The sequence below is a fragment of the Neopelma chrysocephalum genome, unplaced genomic scaffold (genome assembly GCF_003984885.1).
Source record: "Neopelma chrysocephalum unplaced genomic scaffold, ASM398488v2 Primary Assembly neopelma1_97222, whole genome shotgun sequence".
Classification (NCBI taxonomy): Eukaryota; Metazoa; Chordata; class Aves; order Passeriformes; family Pipridae; genus Neopelma; species Neopelma chrysocephalum.
Window position 1 is genome coordinate 320,345 of NW_020925863.1, and position 16,284 is coordinate 336,628.

At 38.0% G+C, this 16,284-nt stretch overlaps 1 protein-coding gene across 1 annotated transcript in view; it reads right to left on the reverse strand.

Moving 5' to 3' along the window:
• DENND1B (DENN domain containing 1B) overlaps positions 1-15,994 on the reverse strand; it is a gene marked incomplete at its 5' end in the record, with an annotated part of 148,918 nt that extends 132,924 nt beyond the window's left edge. The window contains 2 exons of the mRNA XM_027671862.1: positions 13,849-13,913; positions 15,984-15,994. Coding sequence (XP_027527663.1) covers positions 13,849-13,913; positions 15,984-15,994 — 76 coding nt within the window. The remainder of the gene's footprint in view (positions 1-13,848; positions 13,914-15,983) is intronic.
• Positions 15,995-16,284: the final 290 nt, after the last annotated feature.

Genomic DNA, 16,284 nt, shown 5'->3' on the forward strand with positions numbered 1-16,284 from the left:
TTATTGATTTTCATGGATTAGGAGTGTCTTAAGACAACATCTTGCAAATGTGCTGTTGCATCAAGAAATACTTGCAATGTTTTAGTAAAATTTTTAGTCAACTTCCTTTTTGAATAAAGCCTAGAACAATTTTCTTTTTGAAGCTACAGGTCAGCAAGAAGTTTTAACTTTCACACAGATTTGCAGCTGAAGTGCTGCTGAAGTGCAAAGGTAAGAACAACACATACTCTTGTTTAATCTTTTCAAGAGCAGATATTACAGCACTTCCATGAGGACTAAATCACAGTCCCCTCATATTTCATAATAAAATAGCTTATAAAGAGGCTTTTTTCCCTTTTTTTTTTTAAGGTTTTCTATAGTTTAAATATGTTTACCAGGTTATACAGCAAATCTCCTCCACTGTCCTACCCACCAAATTCAGATTATTTGAGGTGAAAGTGTTGCTTAACCATAGACTTCATCCCCACTGACTCCTACTTGAAGGGGAGTTCATCAAGATGCCTTAACTAAAGTCAAATACATTACTGATTAAGGTTTAGTCACCAATAAACAATCAAACATAGGTCATTTTCTGATATTATAAAAATAATTTTTCAAAAGAATATTTATTTCAAGCACAAGAAAAGCTACCACTTAGGAAAGTTATGTAATTTCTCTATAATGCAATTATATCTTGACTTCCAGCACTGAGAACCAACACCTTTGTGGCAGTTTCAGGGTAGCTCATCCCCTCCTTTTACTTCAGTTACACCAACACAGTTTCTGGGCAGCCACACAGTAACTGAGAGAGCTTTTGCTTTCTTCTAGCTGCCCATGGAAAGACAGGTTGCAGAACAGAGGACAGCAACGCTTACCATTACCACCAAAACTACTATCAAGAAATGCACTGTGCTCAGCGTTAGTCATTCATTTCGAGCTTGAAGCATCTATTTCCTGGAAAACGCTATTCAAAGACCTGCTTTTTGCAGAACTTGCCTAATGGACACCTATTAGCAGTAAAGCTCATTGATGTGGCCCACAGCAATGCAGCACTCAGGCTTTCAGCCACACGATCCAGGCTTTTGTCACTTCCCTTCAGGGGTGACTGGTGCTTGCACCTCCTACTAATGCAGAGTAAGTGTTATACCTTCCTGGAACCCTTTTTTCCCCCCAGTTTGGCTGAAGCTCAACATTAGCAAAATCCAACAGGGTTTAAGGATTATGTCTGGCCCTTACAATGTGGGAGTTTCTTCATCCTTGTCCCTTAGTGCTGCTAAATCAAATGAAAACATAAACCTCACACAAGTAAAGGAGGAAGTACAGACAATAACAGGACACTCAAAAGAAAAAAGAAAAAATGCCAGAGTTGGCTCTGTAAACATATTCCAAAGCTGAAAGATTTTGTATCCTATTAATAACTACTGAGCTACCCAGCCACAAGTTAGGAAGATATTTCATCTATTGTTTATAAAATGCTTTTCTTTGTTGACTTATCACCATTCAAAACCAGACTTGGTTGGTATCCTGTATGACACTGTGTTTTGTACCACCTTATCTTTGGTGTATGTGATCAGTTTTCTGGACACAGATATTTCTAGAGGGGAGGATTTGCAGTTCATTGTACATAAAGCAGATTTTATCCACACATCTGTGCATTCTATCAATGACCGTAACTTCTAACACAGCTACATATGCAAGAGAATTCTTGTTTCGTTGCTCACATATTTTATTTGAAGACAATTAAAAATCATATTAGAATGTCTAAGAATTTCAGAATAGAGAAGTCAATTAGCCTATCTCAACAAAACACCATTTTCCAATGCCACTCTATAGTAAACATTTTCTTAAAAATAACCTAATGAAGTTGAAAACACTCATTTCAAATTCATCTCTCTCAGCTATTGGTATTCAAAGTAGATCTCCCAAATCTGCCTCTGCCTCACCCTGCATATTTGCAATACTCACATTATTCCAGTACATCTAGTTGTAAACAAAAACCTACAGAAATGTTGATGAACCACATATGAACATGGTGTGGTATTTAAACTTTAGAACTACTGATGTATATTTCAAATGTGGTTTTTTTGGTTTCTAAAACACACTATTTTCTTGTAATTGATCAGTATTGCCATACACTATCATTACTTTTTGGTTTACATATATGACATGACTTCTAATATTCCTATTAAATAGAATAATTGAATATATACTGCTGAGACTTAAAAAGAAAAAATTGGAGTTCTGGAACATCAAATGATAGAAAAGCACTTTCTGTAACAATTAACTGTTTCAACATTTATCTCAGATTAGGCAATTTGTATCTGTTTCATGCTTTGCATTGTGTTTGACCCACAAGCACACAGCTACTATATTAGCTACTATGGTAAGTAATATATACTGTTATACATATCCAGAGCAACATTAACTAAAACCAAAACAAAACAAAGAAAGAAAACACCAAACCCACTTTGATCTCTTTGCATACAGAACGCTTTGAAACATCACTTTGTTTGCAACTATTGTTTATGCTGTTCTGGCACTTTCTGTCCTAGCAAGACTTTTTGTCTTGCTCACTGAAAGATGAATATTTCAAGATGTGCTGACAATTAAAACATACTGGTCACGCTTAGATGAATAATTTCTAGTGTTAAAATACACAGAGGCAGAACTCCAGTAGCAGAAGTACTCCAGTAGCATATGTCAGAATCAAGTTTCCCTGTTATATTAGGATAAAAGAAGGAGCGTACATGATGAGACACAAAATGAACAATGCTCTTTTATCAGATTATAAATTCCCATTTTGTTTGTAAGACACAATGTGAGCAATTCTGATTTGGCTCCATACACAGCCCAGTCATATTCTCAGCACAAACCCAGAACTGCATATACTAAGGGTATACATTTACTTTATAGAGATTGGCTTTAAATCCATATTACAATACAACTATAATGAGGCCTCTGCAACTGTTGTAAGTTTAACTGATTTCATTAATTCATGATTTTTATTAAAGTCATTCATGATGATGTTAACTGGTGAATGTATAGATCACTCTGCAATCCCAGACCACTACTTACTGAAGTGACTGCATACACAGCCAAAATTTTATCCTCAATATTTCTGACTCCTTTTAGATAGGTTATTGGGTATTTTTAAAGTTGAACAGTGTATGAAGTATAGCCACTGTTCACCAGAAAGCTAACATTTCTACTGGGTGATCCTTTTGCAGAGAACACCTTATAACAAGTATTGTCATTTTCACACAGATGACCACACGGAGTATTTTCCAGTTCACGAGAGTCAAGCAACCATAGAAAGTCTCACCAACCAAAATACCTGGTTAGGAGAAACCACACAGATGGGTTCTCTGAGAGCAAATGCTGCTACCAACAAGTTTTCTGGGAAATGCAGAGAAAAGCAGTGTTTCTACTTTAGGAGAGTCAGGCAAACCTACAGATTGAAGTAATTTAGGGCTAAAAGCAAAGTAATTTTTTCTCTTTTTACAGCTTAAAGCACGTTGCAGTTTCAGATCTTTCTCATTTCTTTAAAAGGCATGAAGCAGATCACATATGAGCAGACCAAGTTCATGTTCCCCAACACGTAGAGAGCAAGTGCTCAGGAATTTCCCCATCCTCATGGATTTACTGGCTTCAAGAGCTCTGCTGACCGCAGTCAACACAAATTCACTACCTTTTTATTTCCAATCTTCATCCTATTTCACTTTTAGTTTAATTTATTTTTATTATTGTTTGATCTGGTTTACTCTGTCCTTCATGATTTTCCCCAACAGAAGGAGCTCAAAGGATTCTGCTTTGTTCACTGTTGAAAACACAATGCAAATTCCCTCCAAGGATTGCAAGACCTGACAAGTATTCTCAATGACAGTTTGCTGTATCTGTCAGTGTCCAGTAGCGTCATACAAAGTTGTTTATTTAAAAAGAAGAGAGTCACCATCACTAGCTATCAGAGAATTTAAGGCAGGCTTTAATATATTATGGTTTTTATAGACAGTGAAAAATGTTTTCAGCCAGGTACTTGAAAGGTAGTCATCTCAAGCTTTTTTTTTTGTCAAAACCAGAACGCAAAAGAATATATTTCAAATGTAAAATACAGCATTTTATATCAAGACTAAGAAAGAAAATTCCCTATAAATTGCTTACTTACTAATTACATATGCTAGTTCTGACTTTTTTTTTTTCCCTGGCTGACACTTGTATAAGCATTTTTAGACTAGAACTTGCAAGATGCTAGAGGGCTCCAACCCCAAATTAAAGCAGATGCCAACACATACCTACATTGCATAGGACATGCCCATTCCCAGAAACTAAAATGGGTTTACTCAGATCCACCAATTAAAAGTGCCTGATTGAAACTGCAACTGAATTCTCAGAACCTCACCTAACTCAGTTTTGGTGCCAGAAAGCTTTACTTGTGCTGGCACAGAATCAGTGACATCACAGCCACCTCTGAGGCAACAGCAAAAGTTCATTAGCTTCAGCTAAAGAGGCAAGAAATTCATCTGCCACTAAAAAACTGAAGTTCTTTTTAATCTGGGAGTATTCTTAGCAGGGAAGAGTTACCTAGAGTATGAACACCAGCAAAAGTGTTTGCTGGTCACAAAATCTATCAGAATTTCCTATGTAGTCACAATATCATTAACTACTTTCAGTTCTATGAATTACTGCAGGATACCAATCTGGCATAATTGTGGTCTTTAGAAAGAATTTTATTACTTTAAGCTCGTGACAGACCTCCAGGTAAGTTTACAACCATCACACAATCCTTGTCTTTTGTGTTTATGTTGCTACATTTTCTTATTTTGCATTTAAACAGAACACAAACACATTCACTGTAGCACAAAACAGTCTTTTACATTTTTTTTTAATACTGCATCCTAACCTGAGGATATAAAAATTATCGTCATTCTGTAATAACTCCATTCCTGGAAACACCTGCCTTAAAATGTTAAGGTTTTCTTTGTAACTTCTGAGGGAAATGATGCTGTGCCTTATAATCACTATCAGTATGGCTTCTCTGTGTCAAGTGCAACTCTCTCAACACAATTCAATTCAACATTTAGCAGACAGTATTTAAATACTAAGACACCAGATTTTTGCATTCAGCTTGTCCTGTAACAGAGCAAAAGAACTGCCTCCTCCCAAAAGCAAACACTTGACTCCATCTACACAATGACACCACAGCTTTACAACATTTGTATGCGTTCTAATACAGGTTCAAGTGGCACAACAAATAAAACTCCCTCTAAAGTCAGATGAATAGAAGTATTTGTGTTGCTCTTTATCATTCTAAGTTTAAGGAAAAATGCAATGGTAAGCCATTTATAGCAAAATAACTTGGTTATGGCAATTATGCCTCTGTGATAATCAAACTTGCCATTAACTAAAAAACTTTGTAAAATATGTGCCAGAGTAAACACAGAAACACTAACCAATATGCTCTTTTCAGACAAGTTTTTAATTTTAGGTAGGTTTTAATCTACATCTGAATACCCATTCAAATGTGTAAAGAAACCAGATCCAGGAAACATAATCTAAGGGCGTTGTTCAAGCCTTGTTTCTAATTAAGGATTTAATACATAGACAGTACCTTCCAAACAAGGATTGAGAATTTTGCAAAGGAAAACAGTACGACTGTAAACTGCTGCCTTGGCTTTCCCATCTCAGGAAGTGCAGATACCACACCCAAAATCTTGTTGAGCCCTTTTTTCTTTACTTCTGCTTTTTCTCTTCTTTTTTCCATATAAAGTTCAGTGTTAAGTTTTAATCCTTTCTTCTAAACCAGATTCACAAAATATAAGAAGCCTTCCTCCACACAAATTGCTCAGTTCTAAACATAAAACCTACAGTTCTCCAAGATACATGGAAAAATCCTGAAGATGAACAGAAGTTAATGTTTTCAGCACTTTAATACTTCATCTGTCAGTCACGTAGAATTTTCCATCCTAAGTATGTGCCTGTAAATATCATGGAGTTATCACATGTCAGTCTGCCATGAAAAATACAGATTATTAACATACTAGTTGCAAAGAAGTGCTACAATCAAATTGCTCTTACTACACAAAATTATTTTAAGTAATAAAAGTAACACTTCACTTGGCTTCAGGGGTTTTTAAGCCCTTTACGAACACTTATGTAACGCTTCCCTTTGTAGCCCAGATCATGTTTTATTTTATTTCAAAACAGAAGTATCTATTTCAACAGTTAGACGATGAGCATGCGCATCTACATGTCTCTGCCATTCCCCAGATAACATCATCAGTGGCAAAGGAAAAAGAATTAAAGACTATTTCTGTGAACCAGACAGGAAACCCTACACTTCAGCCTCTTCAAGTTAGTGGTAGATAGAGAAGTGTCTTATGGCTTTGCAAGCAAGCATTTTAAGGCTTAGAAGTTTAACCAGTTTTCAAAGTTTTTTCAGCAGATTTTAAATCCTCCACACATAAAAAAAGCCATTAAACTATATATGAAGACAGTGAGCAGCATAACATACCCCATTAAAAAATGATAAACCTCTGTGTACGATAGGCTGTTCAGTGTGTGGGAGGGCCAAAGCATGCTGACATTAGCTTAGGAAAATATGCAAACTCTTAACACTTCTGAATGCAAGCAATTTAAAACCCATAAACTATCCCCCAGGCAGCCATCTCAAATAGTTAAGTACTAAAATGAAACTAAAATTGAATTTGAAAAAAGCACAGGAACATCAACTTTCATACTGATTGACTACACTACACAATACAGGTTGCTGGTTTCAGCTTTTATTTAGTTATTAATACTAGTATGTTAAGTCTGTTCAATTTTACGCAAAATTCTTTTTATAGCAAGTTAATATTTGTACTGCTTAACTCCCTTTTAATTTCACTGCCCAAAACCCGAGCACGCTGCTGAAAGTGGCGTATGGCATTACATGAAAAAACGACACAGACAGGCAAGTGCCTGCAGGGGAATAACTCATCTCTACCAGCACTGATACCACAGCACCTGCCCCCACATTACTACAGCTGGAATCTCTGGAGTACAGCAGAGCCTGCCACTCCTCCCAGGACTGTCCTCCGGCTGCTGGGGAGTAGGGTCATCCCTCCCCACCAAGGTCTCTTCTCCCTGGTAAAGAATGCAGGGGAGATAGGAGAAAGGGCTTCCTTGACCTATTTCTTCAGCAGCTCTCGCCCCTTCCCCTCCTACACACACATATCTGCACCCACCTCCAAATTACACATACATCCAAGAATCTCTGTAGGTTGGTGGAAAAAAAAAAGATCTGTAGGAAATGAGACACTGAAAAGCAGCAATGTTTTCCTCCACAATTTTGCATCTGTGGAGAAGCTGAAAGCTGGAGAGACTACACTCCATTTCTCAGTCTTTAGTGAACGAAAGGAAAAGGTAAAAAGCATCAAAATGCCAATCTTTATCTTAGATGCAAAATCATTGTTGTCTTAATTGGCTTTGTAGTTTGTAACTCTTCAACACCCACTCTTTGCTAGCAACAGTGCAAACACACAGAAGACATTTTTCATACCCTAAGGGACTTTCCAATTAAATGCAAGAAAATTGAATATAATGAAAAGACTCATTTAGATACAACCGGAGGGTTTAAAGATTGTAATTTATGAAGGACTTACAGGTATGCTTGGTGCTCGTACACCAGAGAGCTTCAGCCAAACTCTGGCTTATATTCCTCATTTTTGTCAAAAGTGGTGCACTAGCTGCTTTTCATACACTTCCTACTTTTGCCTTCAAAACTTTTACATAATCCTCAACAAAAGACTGTGAAATATTATTCTCCTAATCAATCAACCCTACAGAGAAACCAGGCTAGATTAAATGTCCTTTTCCAAGCTTTTTAGGTACCACCATTTGGAAACTTCAACAGGAAAAGCAAGAAACCATTACAGGGAAGTAGCAGTAACTTAAATAACAACATACAAGTTAATGAGTTGGGGCAAGGGGGGGATCTTAAGTTTAATGAAACTTCAGAAGAGTAGAAAGTTTTAATTTTTTATACACAGTTACCTTAAAAATGTAAAGTCATTTAAAAAATTAGAGAAACCTAATTTTCTGGGGGTCAGTACTTATTTAGTATCTTTCCAGGTAAAACCAACAGTGAAAAAGGTTGGCAGCATATAAAGACTACATCAAAAGTTTTAACTGCTCTTAAAAAAAAATCATGCCGATTTCTTCATGTATTACACTGATAGAATTATCTTTTTCATCAGGTTCAAGTGATGCTCTAAAAAAAAATATGTACAGCAGAGGAAAGAAGTTGTCTTGATCAGCACGTTACACCCACCAGCTCAGGGTGTGCGGTTAACAAACAACTCTCTATAGCGAAGAAAAAACAAAAGAAGAAAAACCAGTGCTTGCTCTGTCCACAATCCTGAGAGCAGCTTTGGAAGATTCTTAATCAAAATCTTACCAACTGTGTTAAACTTTTTTTTTCAGAATTTAGACCTTCCAGGAACTACAGATGTTATTACTACCTTATAGACCACAACCAAACCTTATACAAAGAATTTTGCATTTCTATACTAATTCTTGGACTTAACTGATATAGTTTTAAACTCCACCAATACACAATTAAACTGGATTTCATGGCTCTTCCTTGAAAATTTAACGAAAATAAGACCCTTTAGAAAAATAATTAAGAGATCACACATCACTAAGATTTATTATCATTCTGGCAGAGGCAAGACAAACTACAGGAGTTGCTCACGCAATTCAACACAATCTACTTAACACCTTCTCTGAAAATCACATTATCTAGCCCTAGAGCTATAGAAGGCTTCCTAGCATTTAAAGAGGAAATAGAGACAAAGCAATCAAATTTCAAGGGTTGTTCCAACAATTAATCTTAGATTGAACAGAAAATGAACTGCTACTTTAAAGGGGTTTTCAAGTAAAACTTCAACAGTCAAGACTACAGCAGTCCTAGACCCAAATCACAACATTCAGTGGTTGACTTTTCTGGATCTACCTGTACACTCCATGGAGCCTTTTTGTTGCTTTTTGTATGTGCTACAATCAAAGAAAATGAGGGTGTAGCAAACAGCACTCGCTTAACCACACACATTGAAACCAATCTGAGTCATCATCTTCTTGGGAAACTGTGGACAGAAATGCTGAAGACTTTATGCTCACAGAAGCTGTTGCACACTGCAACTACTGTTTGCTGCTATATTTGCATTGCCTTTTGCATCTGGCCTCTGCAACCCAGTTTTAACAGAATCAATATATAGGATACAAAGTTTATAGACTTGGTTAAATTACCAACTTCATCTTTGCACATTTAACCAAAATCCAAAGTTCTGACTTATATGTGTGTATGCACAAACTGTATATGCTTGCATAGGCATAGATACATAGATAAACATACACTCCTCACAAAGATTATAATGGCACTCTTAGTTTGGACATGTCCTGTGGAAAACTTCCCAGAAATTCCATTTACTTTCCATGATAGAAGGATACGAATAGAAAAAAAGAAAAAAAGAAGCTGCAGACTGCTTTGTTCAGACACTTCCTAGGCTCTAGCATATCTTACAGTGCCAGCCACAGTATAATTTTCAAAAGAGTGCCAGGAGAAGAGTAAAGTTGCTGTAGGTGCAGCTGTTGAGCAGTCCTGATGCAATAGCCTTATGTAAGGCCATGCATTCAGGACCAACTGTACCACTGCATTACTCCTGATATCTAGGAGGGGTAATTCAGCCCAAAGTGCAAAAAACTTGCATCTTTTCACTCTAAAGCTAAAGAGTAATTCTTGTCCTTAAAATAACACAACAGTTTTGATAATGTCTGTTATCAAGTTGTCCTCTGAGCCTGCAAGTGAAAATTTAATGCTGAAGGTCTACTGCTGATGTTATATCGAGCACACATTTTTACTATTTCTTTTGTTTGCTTGTTCATTAAGGAGTAACACAGAAAAGAATTACGAAAATCTGCAACTGCCTGGAAGGCATTGTAAAACTTTTTGCTGTAAGGTGCTACTCACACTGCAAGCCAAATTCACAATTAACAAATACCAGGCTGTTAGAATAGCTTAGCACTTACCTCCCAGTCACTTAGCAAACTCGAGTGAACAGCAGTTACTTCATCTCAAAGTTTTGTGAGAATCGGGTTATGAATTTTCATAAGTAAAAGTTGTCACATCAACTAGTTACTATGTTTCAACATATATAAATTGATGCTTACAATCTTCACCCCTGCAAAGGACTGGAAGTTATGACACGGCAACAATCTGATTTTGGTCTTAAGGTTTTTCTCTCCTCTGTGGAGATTTACTCTGAAAATACAGCAAGCAATATGTTCTAAACTGTTGAGGGAGTTATAAGAACATCTAAGTAGAGAATACCCCTTTTTCTCTCCTGCCCCAAAAATGAGGAAAGGGTTAGAAGATCACTATTCTAGCAATGCTACTGTGCACTCCTGTAGTTTAGAACAGAGAGAAAGGAGACAGTAGTCCAAAGGATGATCTACTCAGTATTAATAAATTGATATTTAAGCATGCAAGCTACTCTTAAACAACGCACACACACAAAAAAAGGTATCCAATAGGAAACAAAATTTTGATCCAACTATAAATAAATACATGTTAGCACAACTGAGCCTGTAACCAATTCAGGAGCTACCTCCTAAACATGATGTGATAAATTCATATTAACCTACCTCTCTGTTTTCTACTCAATGTAAATACCTATGTTGAAAATTAGCAAAATTATTTAAGAACAAATTTCATAATACATATAAACTCTGCTCCATTTCATGTATGTATGTACATAGGTGGAAGAATCCTAGGACACTGTCATATCTGAAAAACCAACATTCCTTGGAAGCTATGTTGTAATTAAGAAGTTATCTAAAAATACTTTTCCAAAGCATAGCAATTTTAACAGCAAAATTTTTTGTCATGTCACATTGCTGCAGGCACACAGTATCCTCATAAAAACATCCTATTAAGAGTTACACGTGCAGTAGGGCTACCTCAAATGTTATTTGTTAGAGCAGTTATACACTGGCACAGGGAAATTAAAATGCAGGAGAATGCATGCTAAGGCAAAGCTTGAAAAGAAAAAGCTTAAAGATACACGGGTCACATTAAGGTCTTCCTCTCTTCTAAGTCAGCTTCTCCTGCTGCTCACTCATGCAGGGAGATCATAATTTTGTGGCTGTGATATTTCCACGGCAACACTGGTGACAGTGATGTCACAAATTCAGCCCCGACATAGCTTCAGGATCAAGTACAAGGAGCAGATGGGATGCGAGGGAAAAAGCCCCTATTTAAACACAAATCTCTTTTATAAGAGAGAAAGAGGCATGAGCAAAGAAACAGGTGAATGGATCATGTTTTCAAGTATGATGTATTCAAAAGATTATCCTAGCATGAAAATCTATTTAAAGGCAAGACCTACAATACAGGGTAACTGTCAAATTTGTTAGGCCTTATAATAAACCAACCTTGAAAGCTCCCCGTTTAGCATGACAAGCCTTGTGCTCCATTTCTAAAGTGGCAGTGAAACAATACACTTTTGTACCTTGTGAATTTCCTTTAAATAACTTTAACATTCAGATATATTAATTTGATACATCACTGTGCTCATAATACCATATGTAAATATGATGTCAAGCCCTCACTGGAGTGAGTTTGTTATCTGAATTAGATATGATATGAAAGACATTAAAACGAATCCCAGATAGGTCACCAAGTACAACAGCATAGTAACTGGAATATTCAGCCAGCACCGTTTGATTGGTAAAAGGGCACTATACTTTTGTGCTGATCTGTGGACACGTGCAAGAATCAACGCAAGCTCCAAGCCAGCTGAAAGACACCTAAACCCCTCACCTCACCTGTCACACACTCCAGACTCCAACACTACAGGTATCAGACCTCCTTCCTGCCTTTGGCCACCCCGTGGACCAACAGCAACTGAGCCCACCCGGCACAGAAGGGATGGTGACAAGAAGTGGAGTAGCAGAGGATGCAACCACAATATGGTCCCAGATACAGTCTCCACACTGACTCAGGTCACAGTGCAAGGAAATACACAGACTTCTTAAAGATGCTACTCTCCACAGACAACTGATAAACAGCAAAAATACCCACAGAGGGAGGCAGGGGAAGTGCCTATGACCAAAATTCAGGTGTAGGTCATTCACAGAGCTGCAAGCAACAAGAAGTGGTTTCCTATAGCAGTAGAAGTGCAAAAATCAGAAGTCAAATGGGATATAAAAGGAATTAAAAGGATTTAGAACCATATTCTGATCACAGAAGAGAAAAACCCACATTTTTTGAATTTGAAGATGAAGAACCTGAAAGGATTAACAGTCTAGATCTCAGGAGGGAAAGGAAGAAAGGGAATAAAATCTGCAGGTTGAAGCTGGGCCTAAGCCAAGATTTGAACAGGCCCCCAGGAAGGGATATTGGGCAGAGGGAGAGACCAAAAGCACAATGCAAGGAGGAACAGATCAGAAGTCAGGTAGCTAAGCAGGGTTCCCAGACATCATGTATGAAATCACTAAGGTAAAAAGTGCAAAAGAGGGAGAACAGAAGCAAAAATGTGCCATGATACAAACCACAACAATGATCAGAGTTCAGAAAACCCATCTGATTTGCCAGACTGTGACTGTATCAACAGCAAATGACAAAAGCAGGCTGAGGGATTCTGGCTGATCACAAAAAAAGTGAAGGTATCCAAGGACTGCACCAGGCCCAAGATGTCATTTCACAACTAAATGAACAATCTTACAAAGAGAAGAGGAAAAACAAAAGGGAGAAACTTGAGCTATCAGTACAGGATAACATATAATACAACAGGTACAGAAAGTCTGTTAGGATTGTCAGGAAAAGACCTAAAGAACTAGGTTTAGCTTCAACATTGTTGAAGCTTCAACAAAAATGGTTTTTGTAAACATATTAGCCATGCTCCCATGACACCACTAACAAATGCTGCCTGAAATAAAAAAAATAAATAAAAAAGAAAGGGATAGTTTGAAGCTATAAACTTCTACAGCCTTCCTGTTAGAGTAGTAAACTCTGGAAATAGCATCCATTAGCACAGTAGGATAAGAAATATACTCTATTTTAAGATGCAGTTTTTACAATTGTGATTAAGACACAGCTGTCACAGACTAACATGACTACAACACAACCCCAACAAGACTCCTCCTCTCCCTGGGCTTTTGTAAGGCCAACAACCTCAGATGAGAACATGAACCGAGTTCCCCCAGTGGACTTTCAAGAGGTCACTTTAATTTCAGTACTGCAAATCCCATCTTCTTTTTACCCAAGAGAAAAAAAGCCTCTCTCAGACAACTCTTGCACTACTACATCTCTTTTACCACGTGTTTATAGAGACATGAAACTGACGGCTAATATAAGCTCAAGTCAGCACTCGTTGCTGTTTGTATGGTGTATCAAGCCAAAGCTGCTGCCAAACATGAGCTACAAAGAAAGTCTCTTCCTATTGTTCAGAAAATAAGTTATTTTCTCCCTATCACACTGATCAAAATTAACATTCCACTGATAGAAGTCAACTGTTCTGCTAAAATGAAATTTTAGACAAAACCAACATTGTAAGACTTCCGAAGTGCAGCAGATACAATTCAAGTTCGAGCTTTGCAAATATTTCTCTCAGAACAAAAATATTTTTACAATAGTCAAAACAAAAATATAACAGTAGAAACCCACAACAAGCACAAATTAATAGACTTTAAAAAGCAATAAAATAATCACCCACTTTCTAATACAATCTCAATACAACAGCAACTCAAAATATAAGCTAACACTACATCAGGATGCAAAATATTTTTTTCTAGCACTCATTTCTATAAATAAAAATCACAGGCATAGTATATTACCTTCATTTTCAGAAGCTTGGCATTTTACTTTCAGTACCAAATCAAAGGTACGTTCTGGATTTTCCCTAGAAGAAGCAAACACAACCAATTAATCATATATATGTTTCAGATCATGTTTCTACTGTGTTATATCCTTTCCACTCTCTTTGTATGGAATAAAATTAAAGTATCATTAAAACAAAATTAGAACCCAGATTAGTTCAAAGGAAGAACCACAAAGTCACATTTAACTGTACGGCCTTTAGAAAGGAATAAGGAAGATAAACAAGCTAAACTGTGTGATTTATTTATGTGATACTGTGATTGCCTTATGGATCAAATAGCTTTCAAGTCTTCCATCATACCCCACTTAACAGTTGAGAAAAAAAGAGCTACTACAATCCTTATCAATCAATCAATCAGAAACGTATTAATGGAGTCACACACAGCCTTTTCTAAATGTATGTTTTATTTCTACTTAATAGGAATAGCCCATCATTTGACTTCCACTTTAATTCCACAACTTTAGCCACTATCCTTTAAATGCTTATGATTACCACCACATGGCTGAGAATCACTGAGCTTACCTCTTTCACAAGACATTGATCATCAGCTGGGACTTTAAAGGTATAATTCACTGAGTGAGAAAAATATTAGTGCAGTTACCAGGGACGGTCACAACCCTGAGCAGGCCAGGAAGACAGAGCCTCCCTATCTGCAGCAGCCATCACGGGCAGCTTTGTGTGATGGCCGACGCCCCTTTTACCTCCACCGTAAACACTCACCTGATAATAATAAACTGCATATGCTGATAGCAATTAACACTCAACCTAATCCCACACTGAATATTTATTAAAATAGTTTTAAATGCCACTACTACTATACCCCCTCTGCCTACCAAGCACGCTGCTATTTATATTAAAAACAAGCGGTATAACCGCACCCATATCAATTATCTATTTAACCACATAAAAGGCTCACACATGAACTCCCTTCTTGCGTAACGCTCCCACTAAAGTCAGCTGGATACTCAAGCAAATAGAAAAATCCAAGACTTGGTTCCAGGTCTCTAGAATGCTTCAAATGAAGCATACAGCAAATGAACACACTGTTGTTTCTTTAAAGAAAGTTTTGAATGAAATCCAAAGGCTGAGCTGGGGAAAATTTCAGCTGTCACAAATTAATTGATTCAGTACATGCTTTCATTGACCTCAGCACCATCATCAACTGAGATACGCAATTATACTATAATTCAGGTTATGGAGACATAACCTGCCCAAATCACAATCTTTCCTTGCATTTTAAAGCATTCATTTGGGAAAATCCTATACCTACTGATTCTGTGTGTAGGAGATCAAATTCTCCTCTGAGTTACAACAGCCTAAATCCAATATATTGGAGATTTACTCTGGTATTAAACTCTGTCCATTTTTCCTCTGACTGGTGAGCAGGTTCAGAATGAAACTGATAAGGCTGTGCTTTGTTTAGCCATCTAGAAAAGTGAACCACAAAAATCCTGCATTTAAAAGAAATGACATCTCCCCATGACATTACTCTAGTTCAGGCAGTGGGTATATACTCTCAGGTTGGAGTTTTAATCTGAATCAGTCCAAGTGTTGCAAACACCAAATGAGTGCCTCTAATTCAACTCTTAGCTGAATTATGCTCATGAAAAAAAAGCTCTTTGAAGTAACACTGCCTTCCGTCTTTCACTTTACTACTCTGAAACTGCTTTTGCAGAAAAATGCTTCTAAGTTTACTCTTCACATCCCACTACGCTGAGAAGTGTCAAAAATGTGTCAAACTAATCTGAAAATTGTCAGACCGTCTCTCATTTCCTTCACAGCTCCCCACTGGCAGCCTGCTTATTCATCATGTATTGACACGGAGATGTTTGTCAATTTCCGAAACCTGAGTTAAATACCCTGTCACTTTCCAGCCTCGGGAAGGGCAGGTGGCCGCTCCCGGTGGGCAGGACACCTGCCATACCACAATGGCAAAAACGTGCTCTGTAACCACCATGGCCATAAACCAAAACACAAGAAGTTCCACCTCAACATGAGGAGGAACTTGCTTACGTTGAGGGTGGCAGAGCACTGGAACAGCTGCCCAGGTAGGTCGTGGAGTCTCCCTGTCTGGAGACGTTCCAAACCCACCTGGACGCGTTCCTGTGTCACCTGCTCCAGGTGACTCTGCCTCGGCAGGGAGTTGGCCTGTATGATTTCCAGCGCTCCCTTCCAACCTGAGCTATTTTGTGATTCTGTGACCTCCTGACGAGACGCCTGTCACAGCCCCGGGCAGGGTCACTGCGGGCTGCGCTGCCGCCCGGCCCGGGGCAGCTGTGCTGGGCCCGGCGGCCTCGGCACTGCGCTCCCAGCGCCGCCCGGGCCGCGCTCCCCGGGCACGGCCCGACTGGCGCCGCTGCCGCTGCCCCAGCTCCTGCCCTGCCCGGCCAGG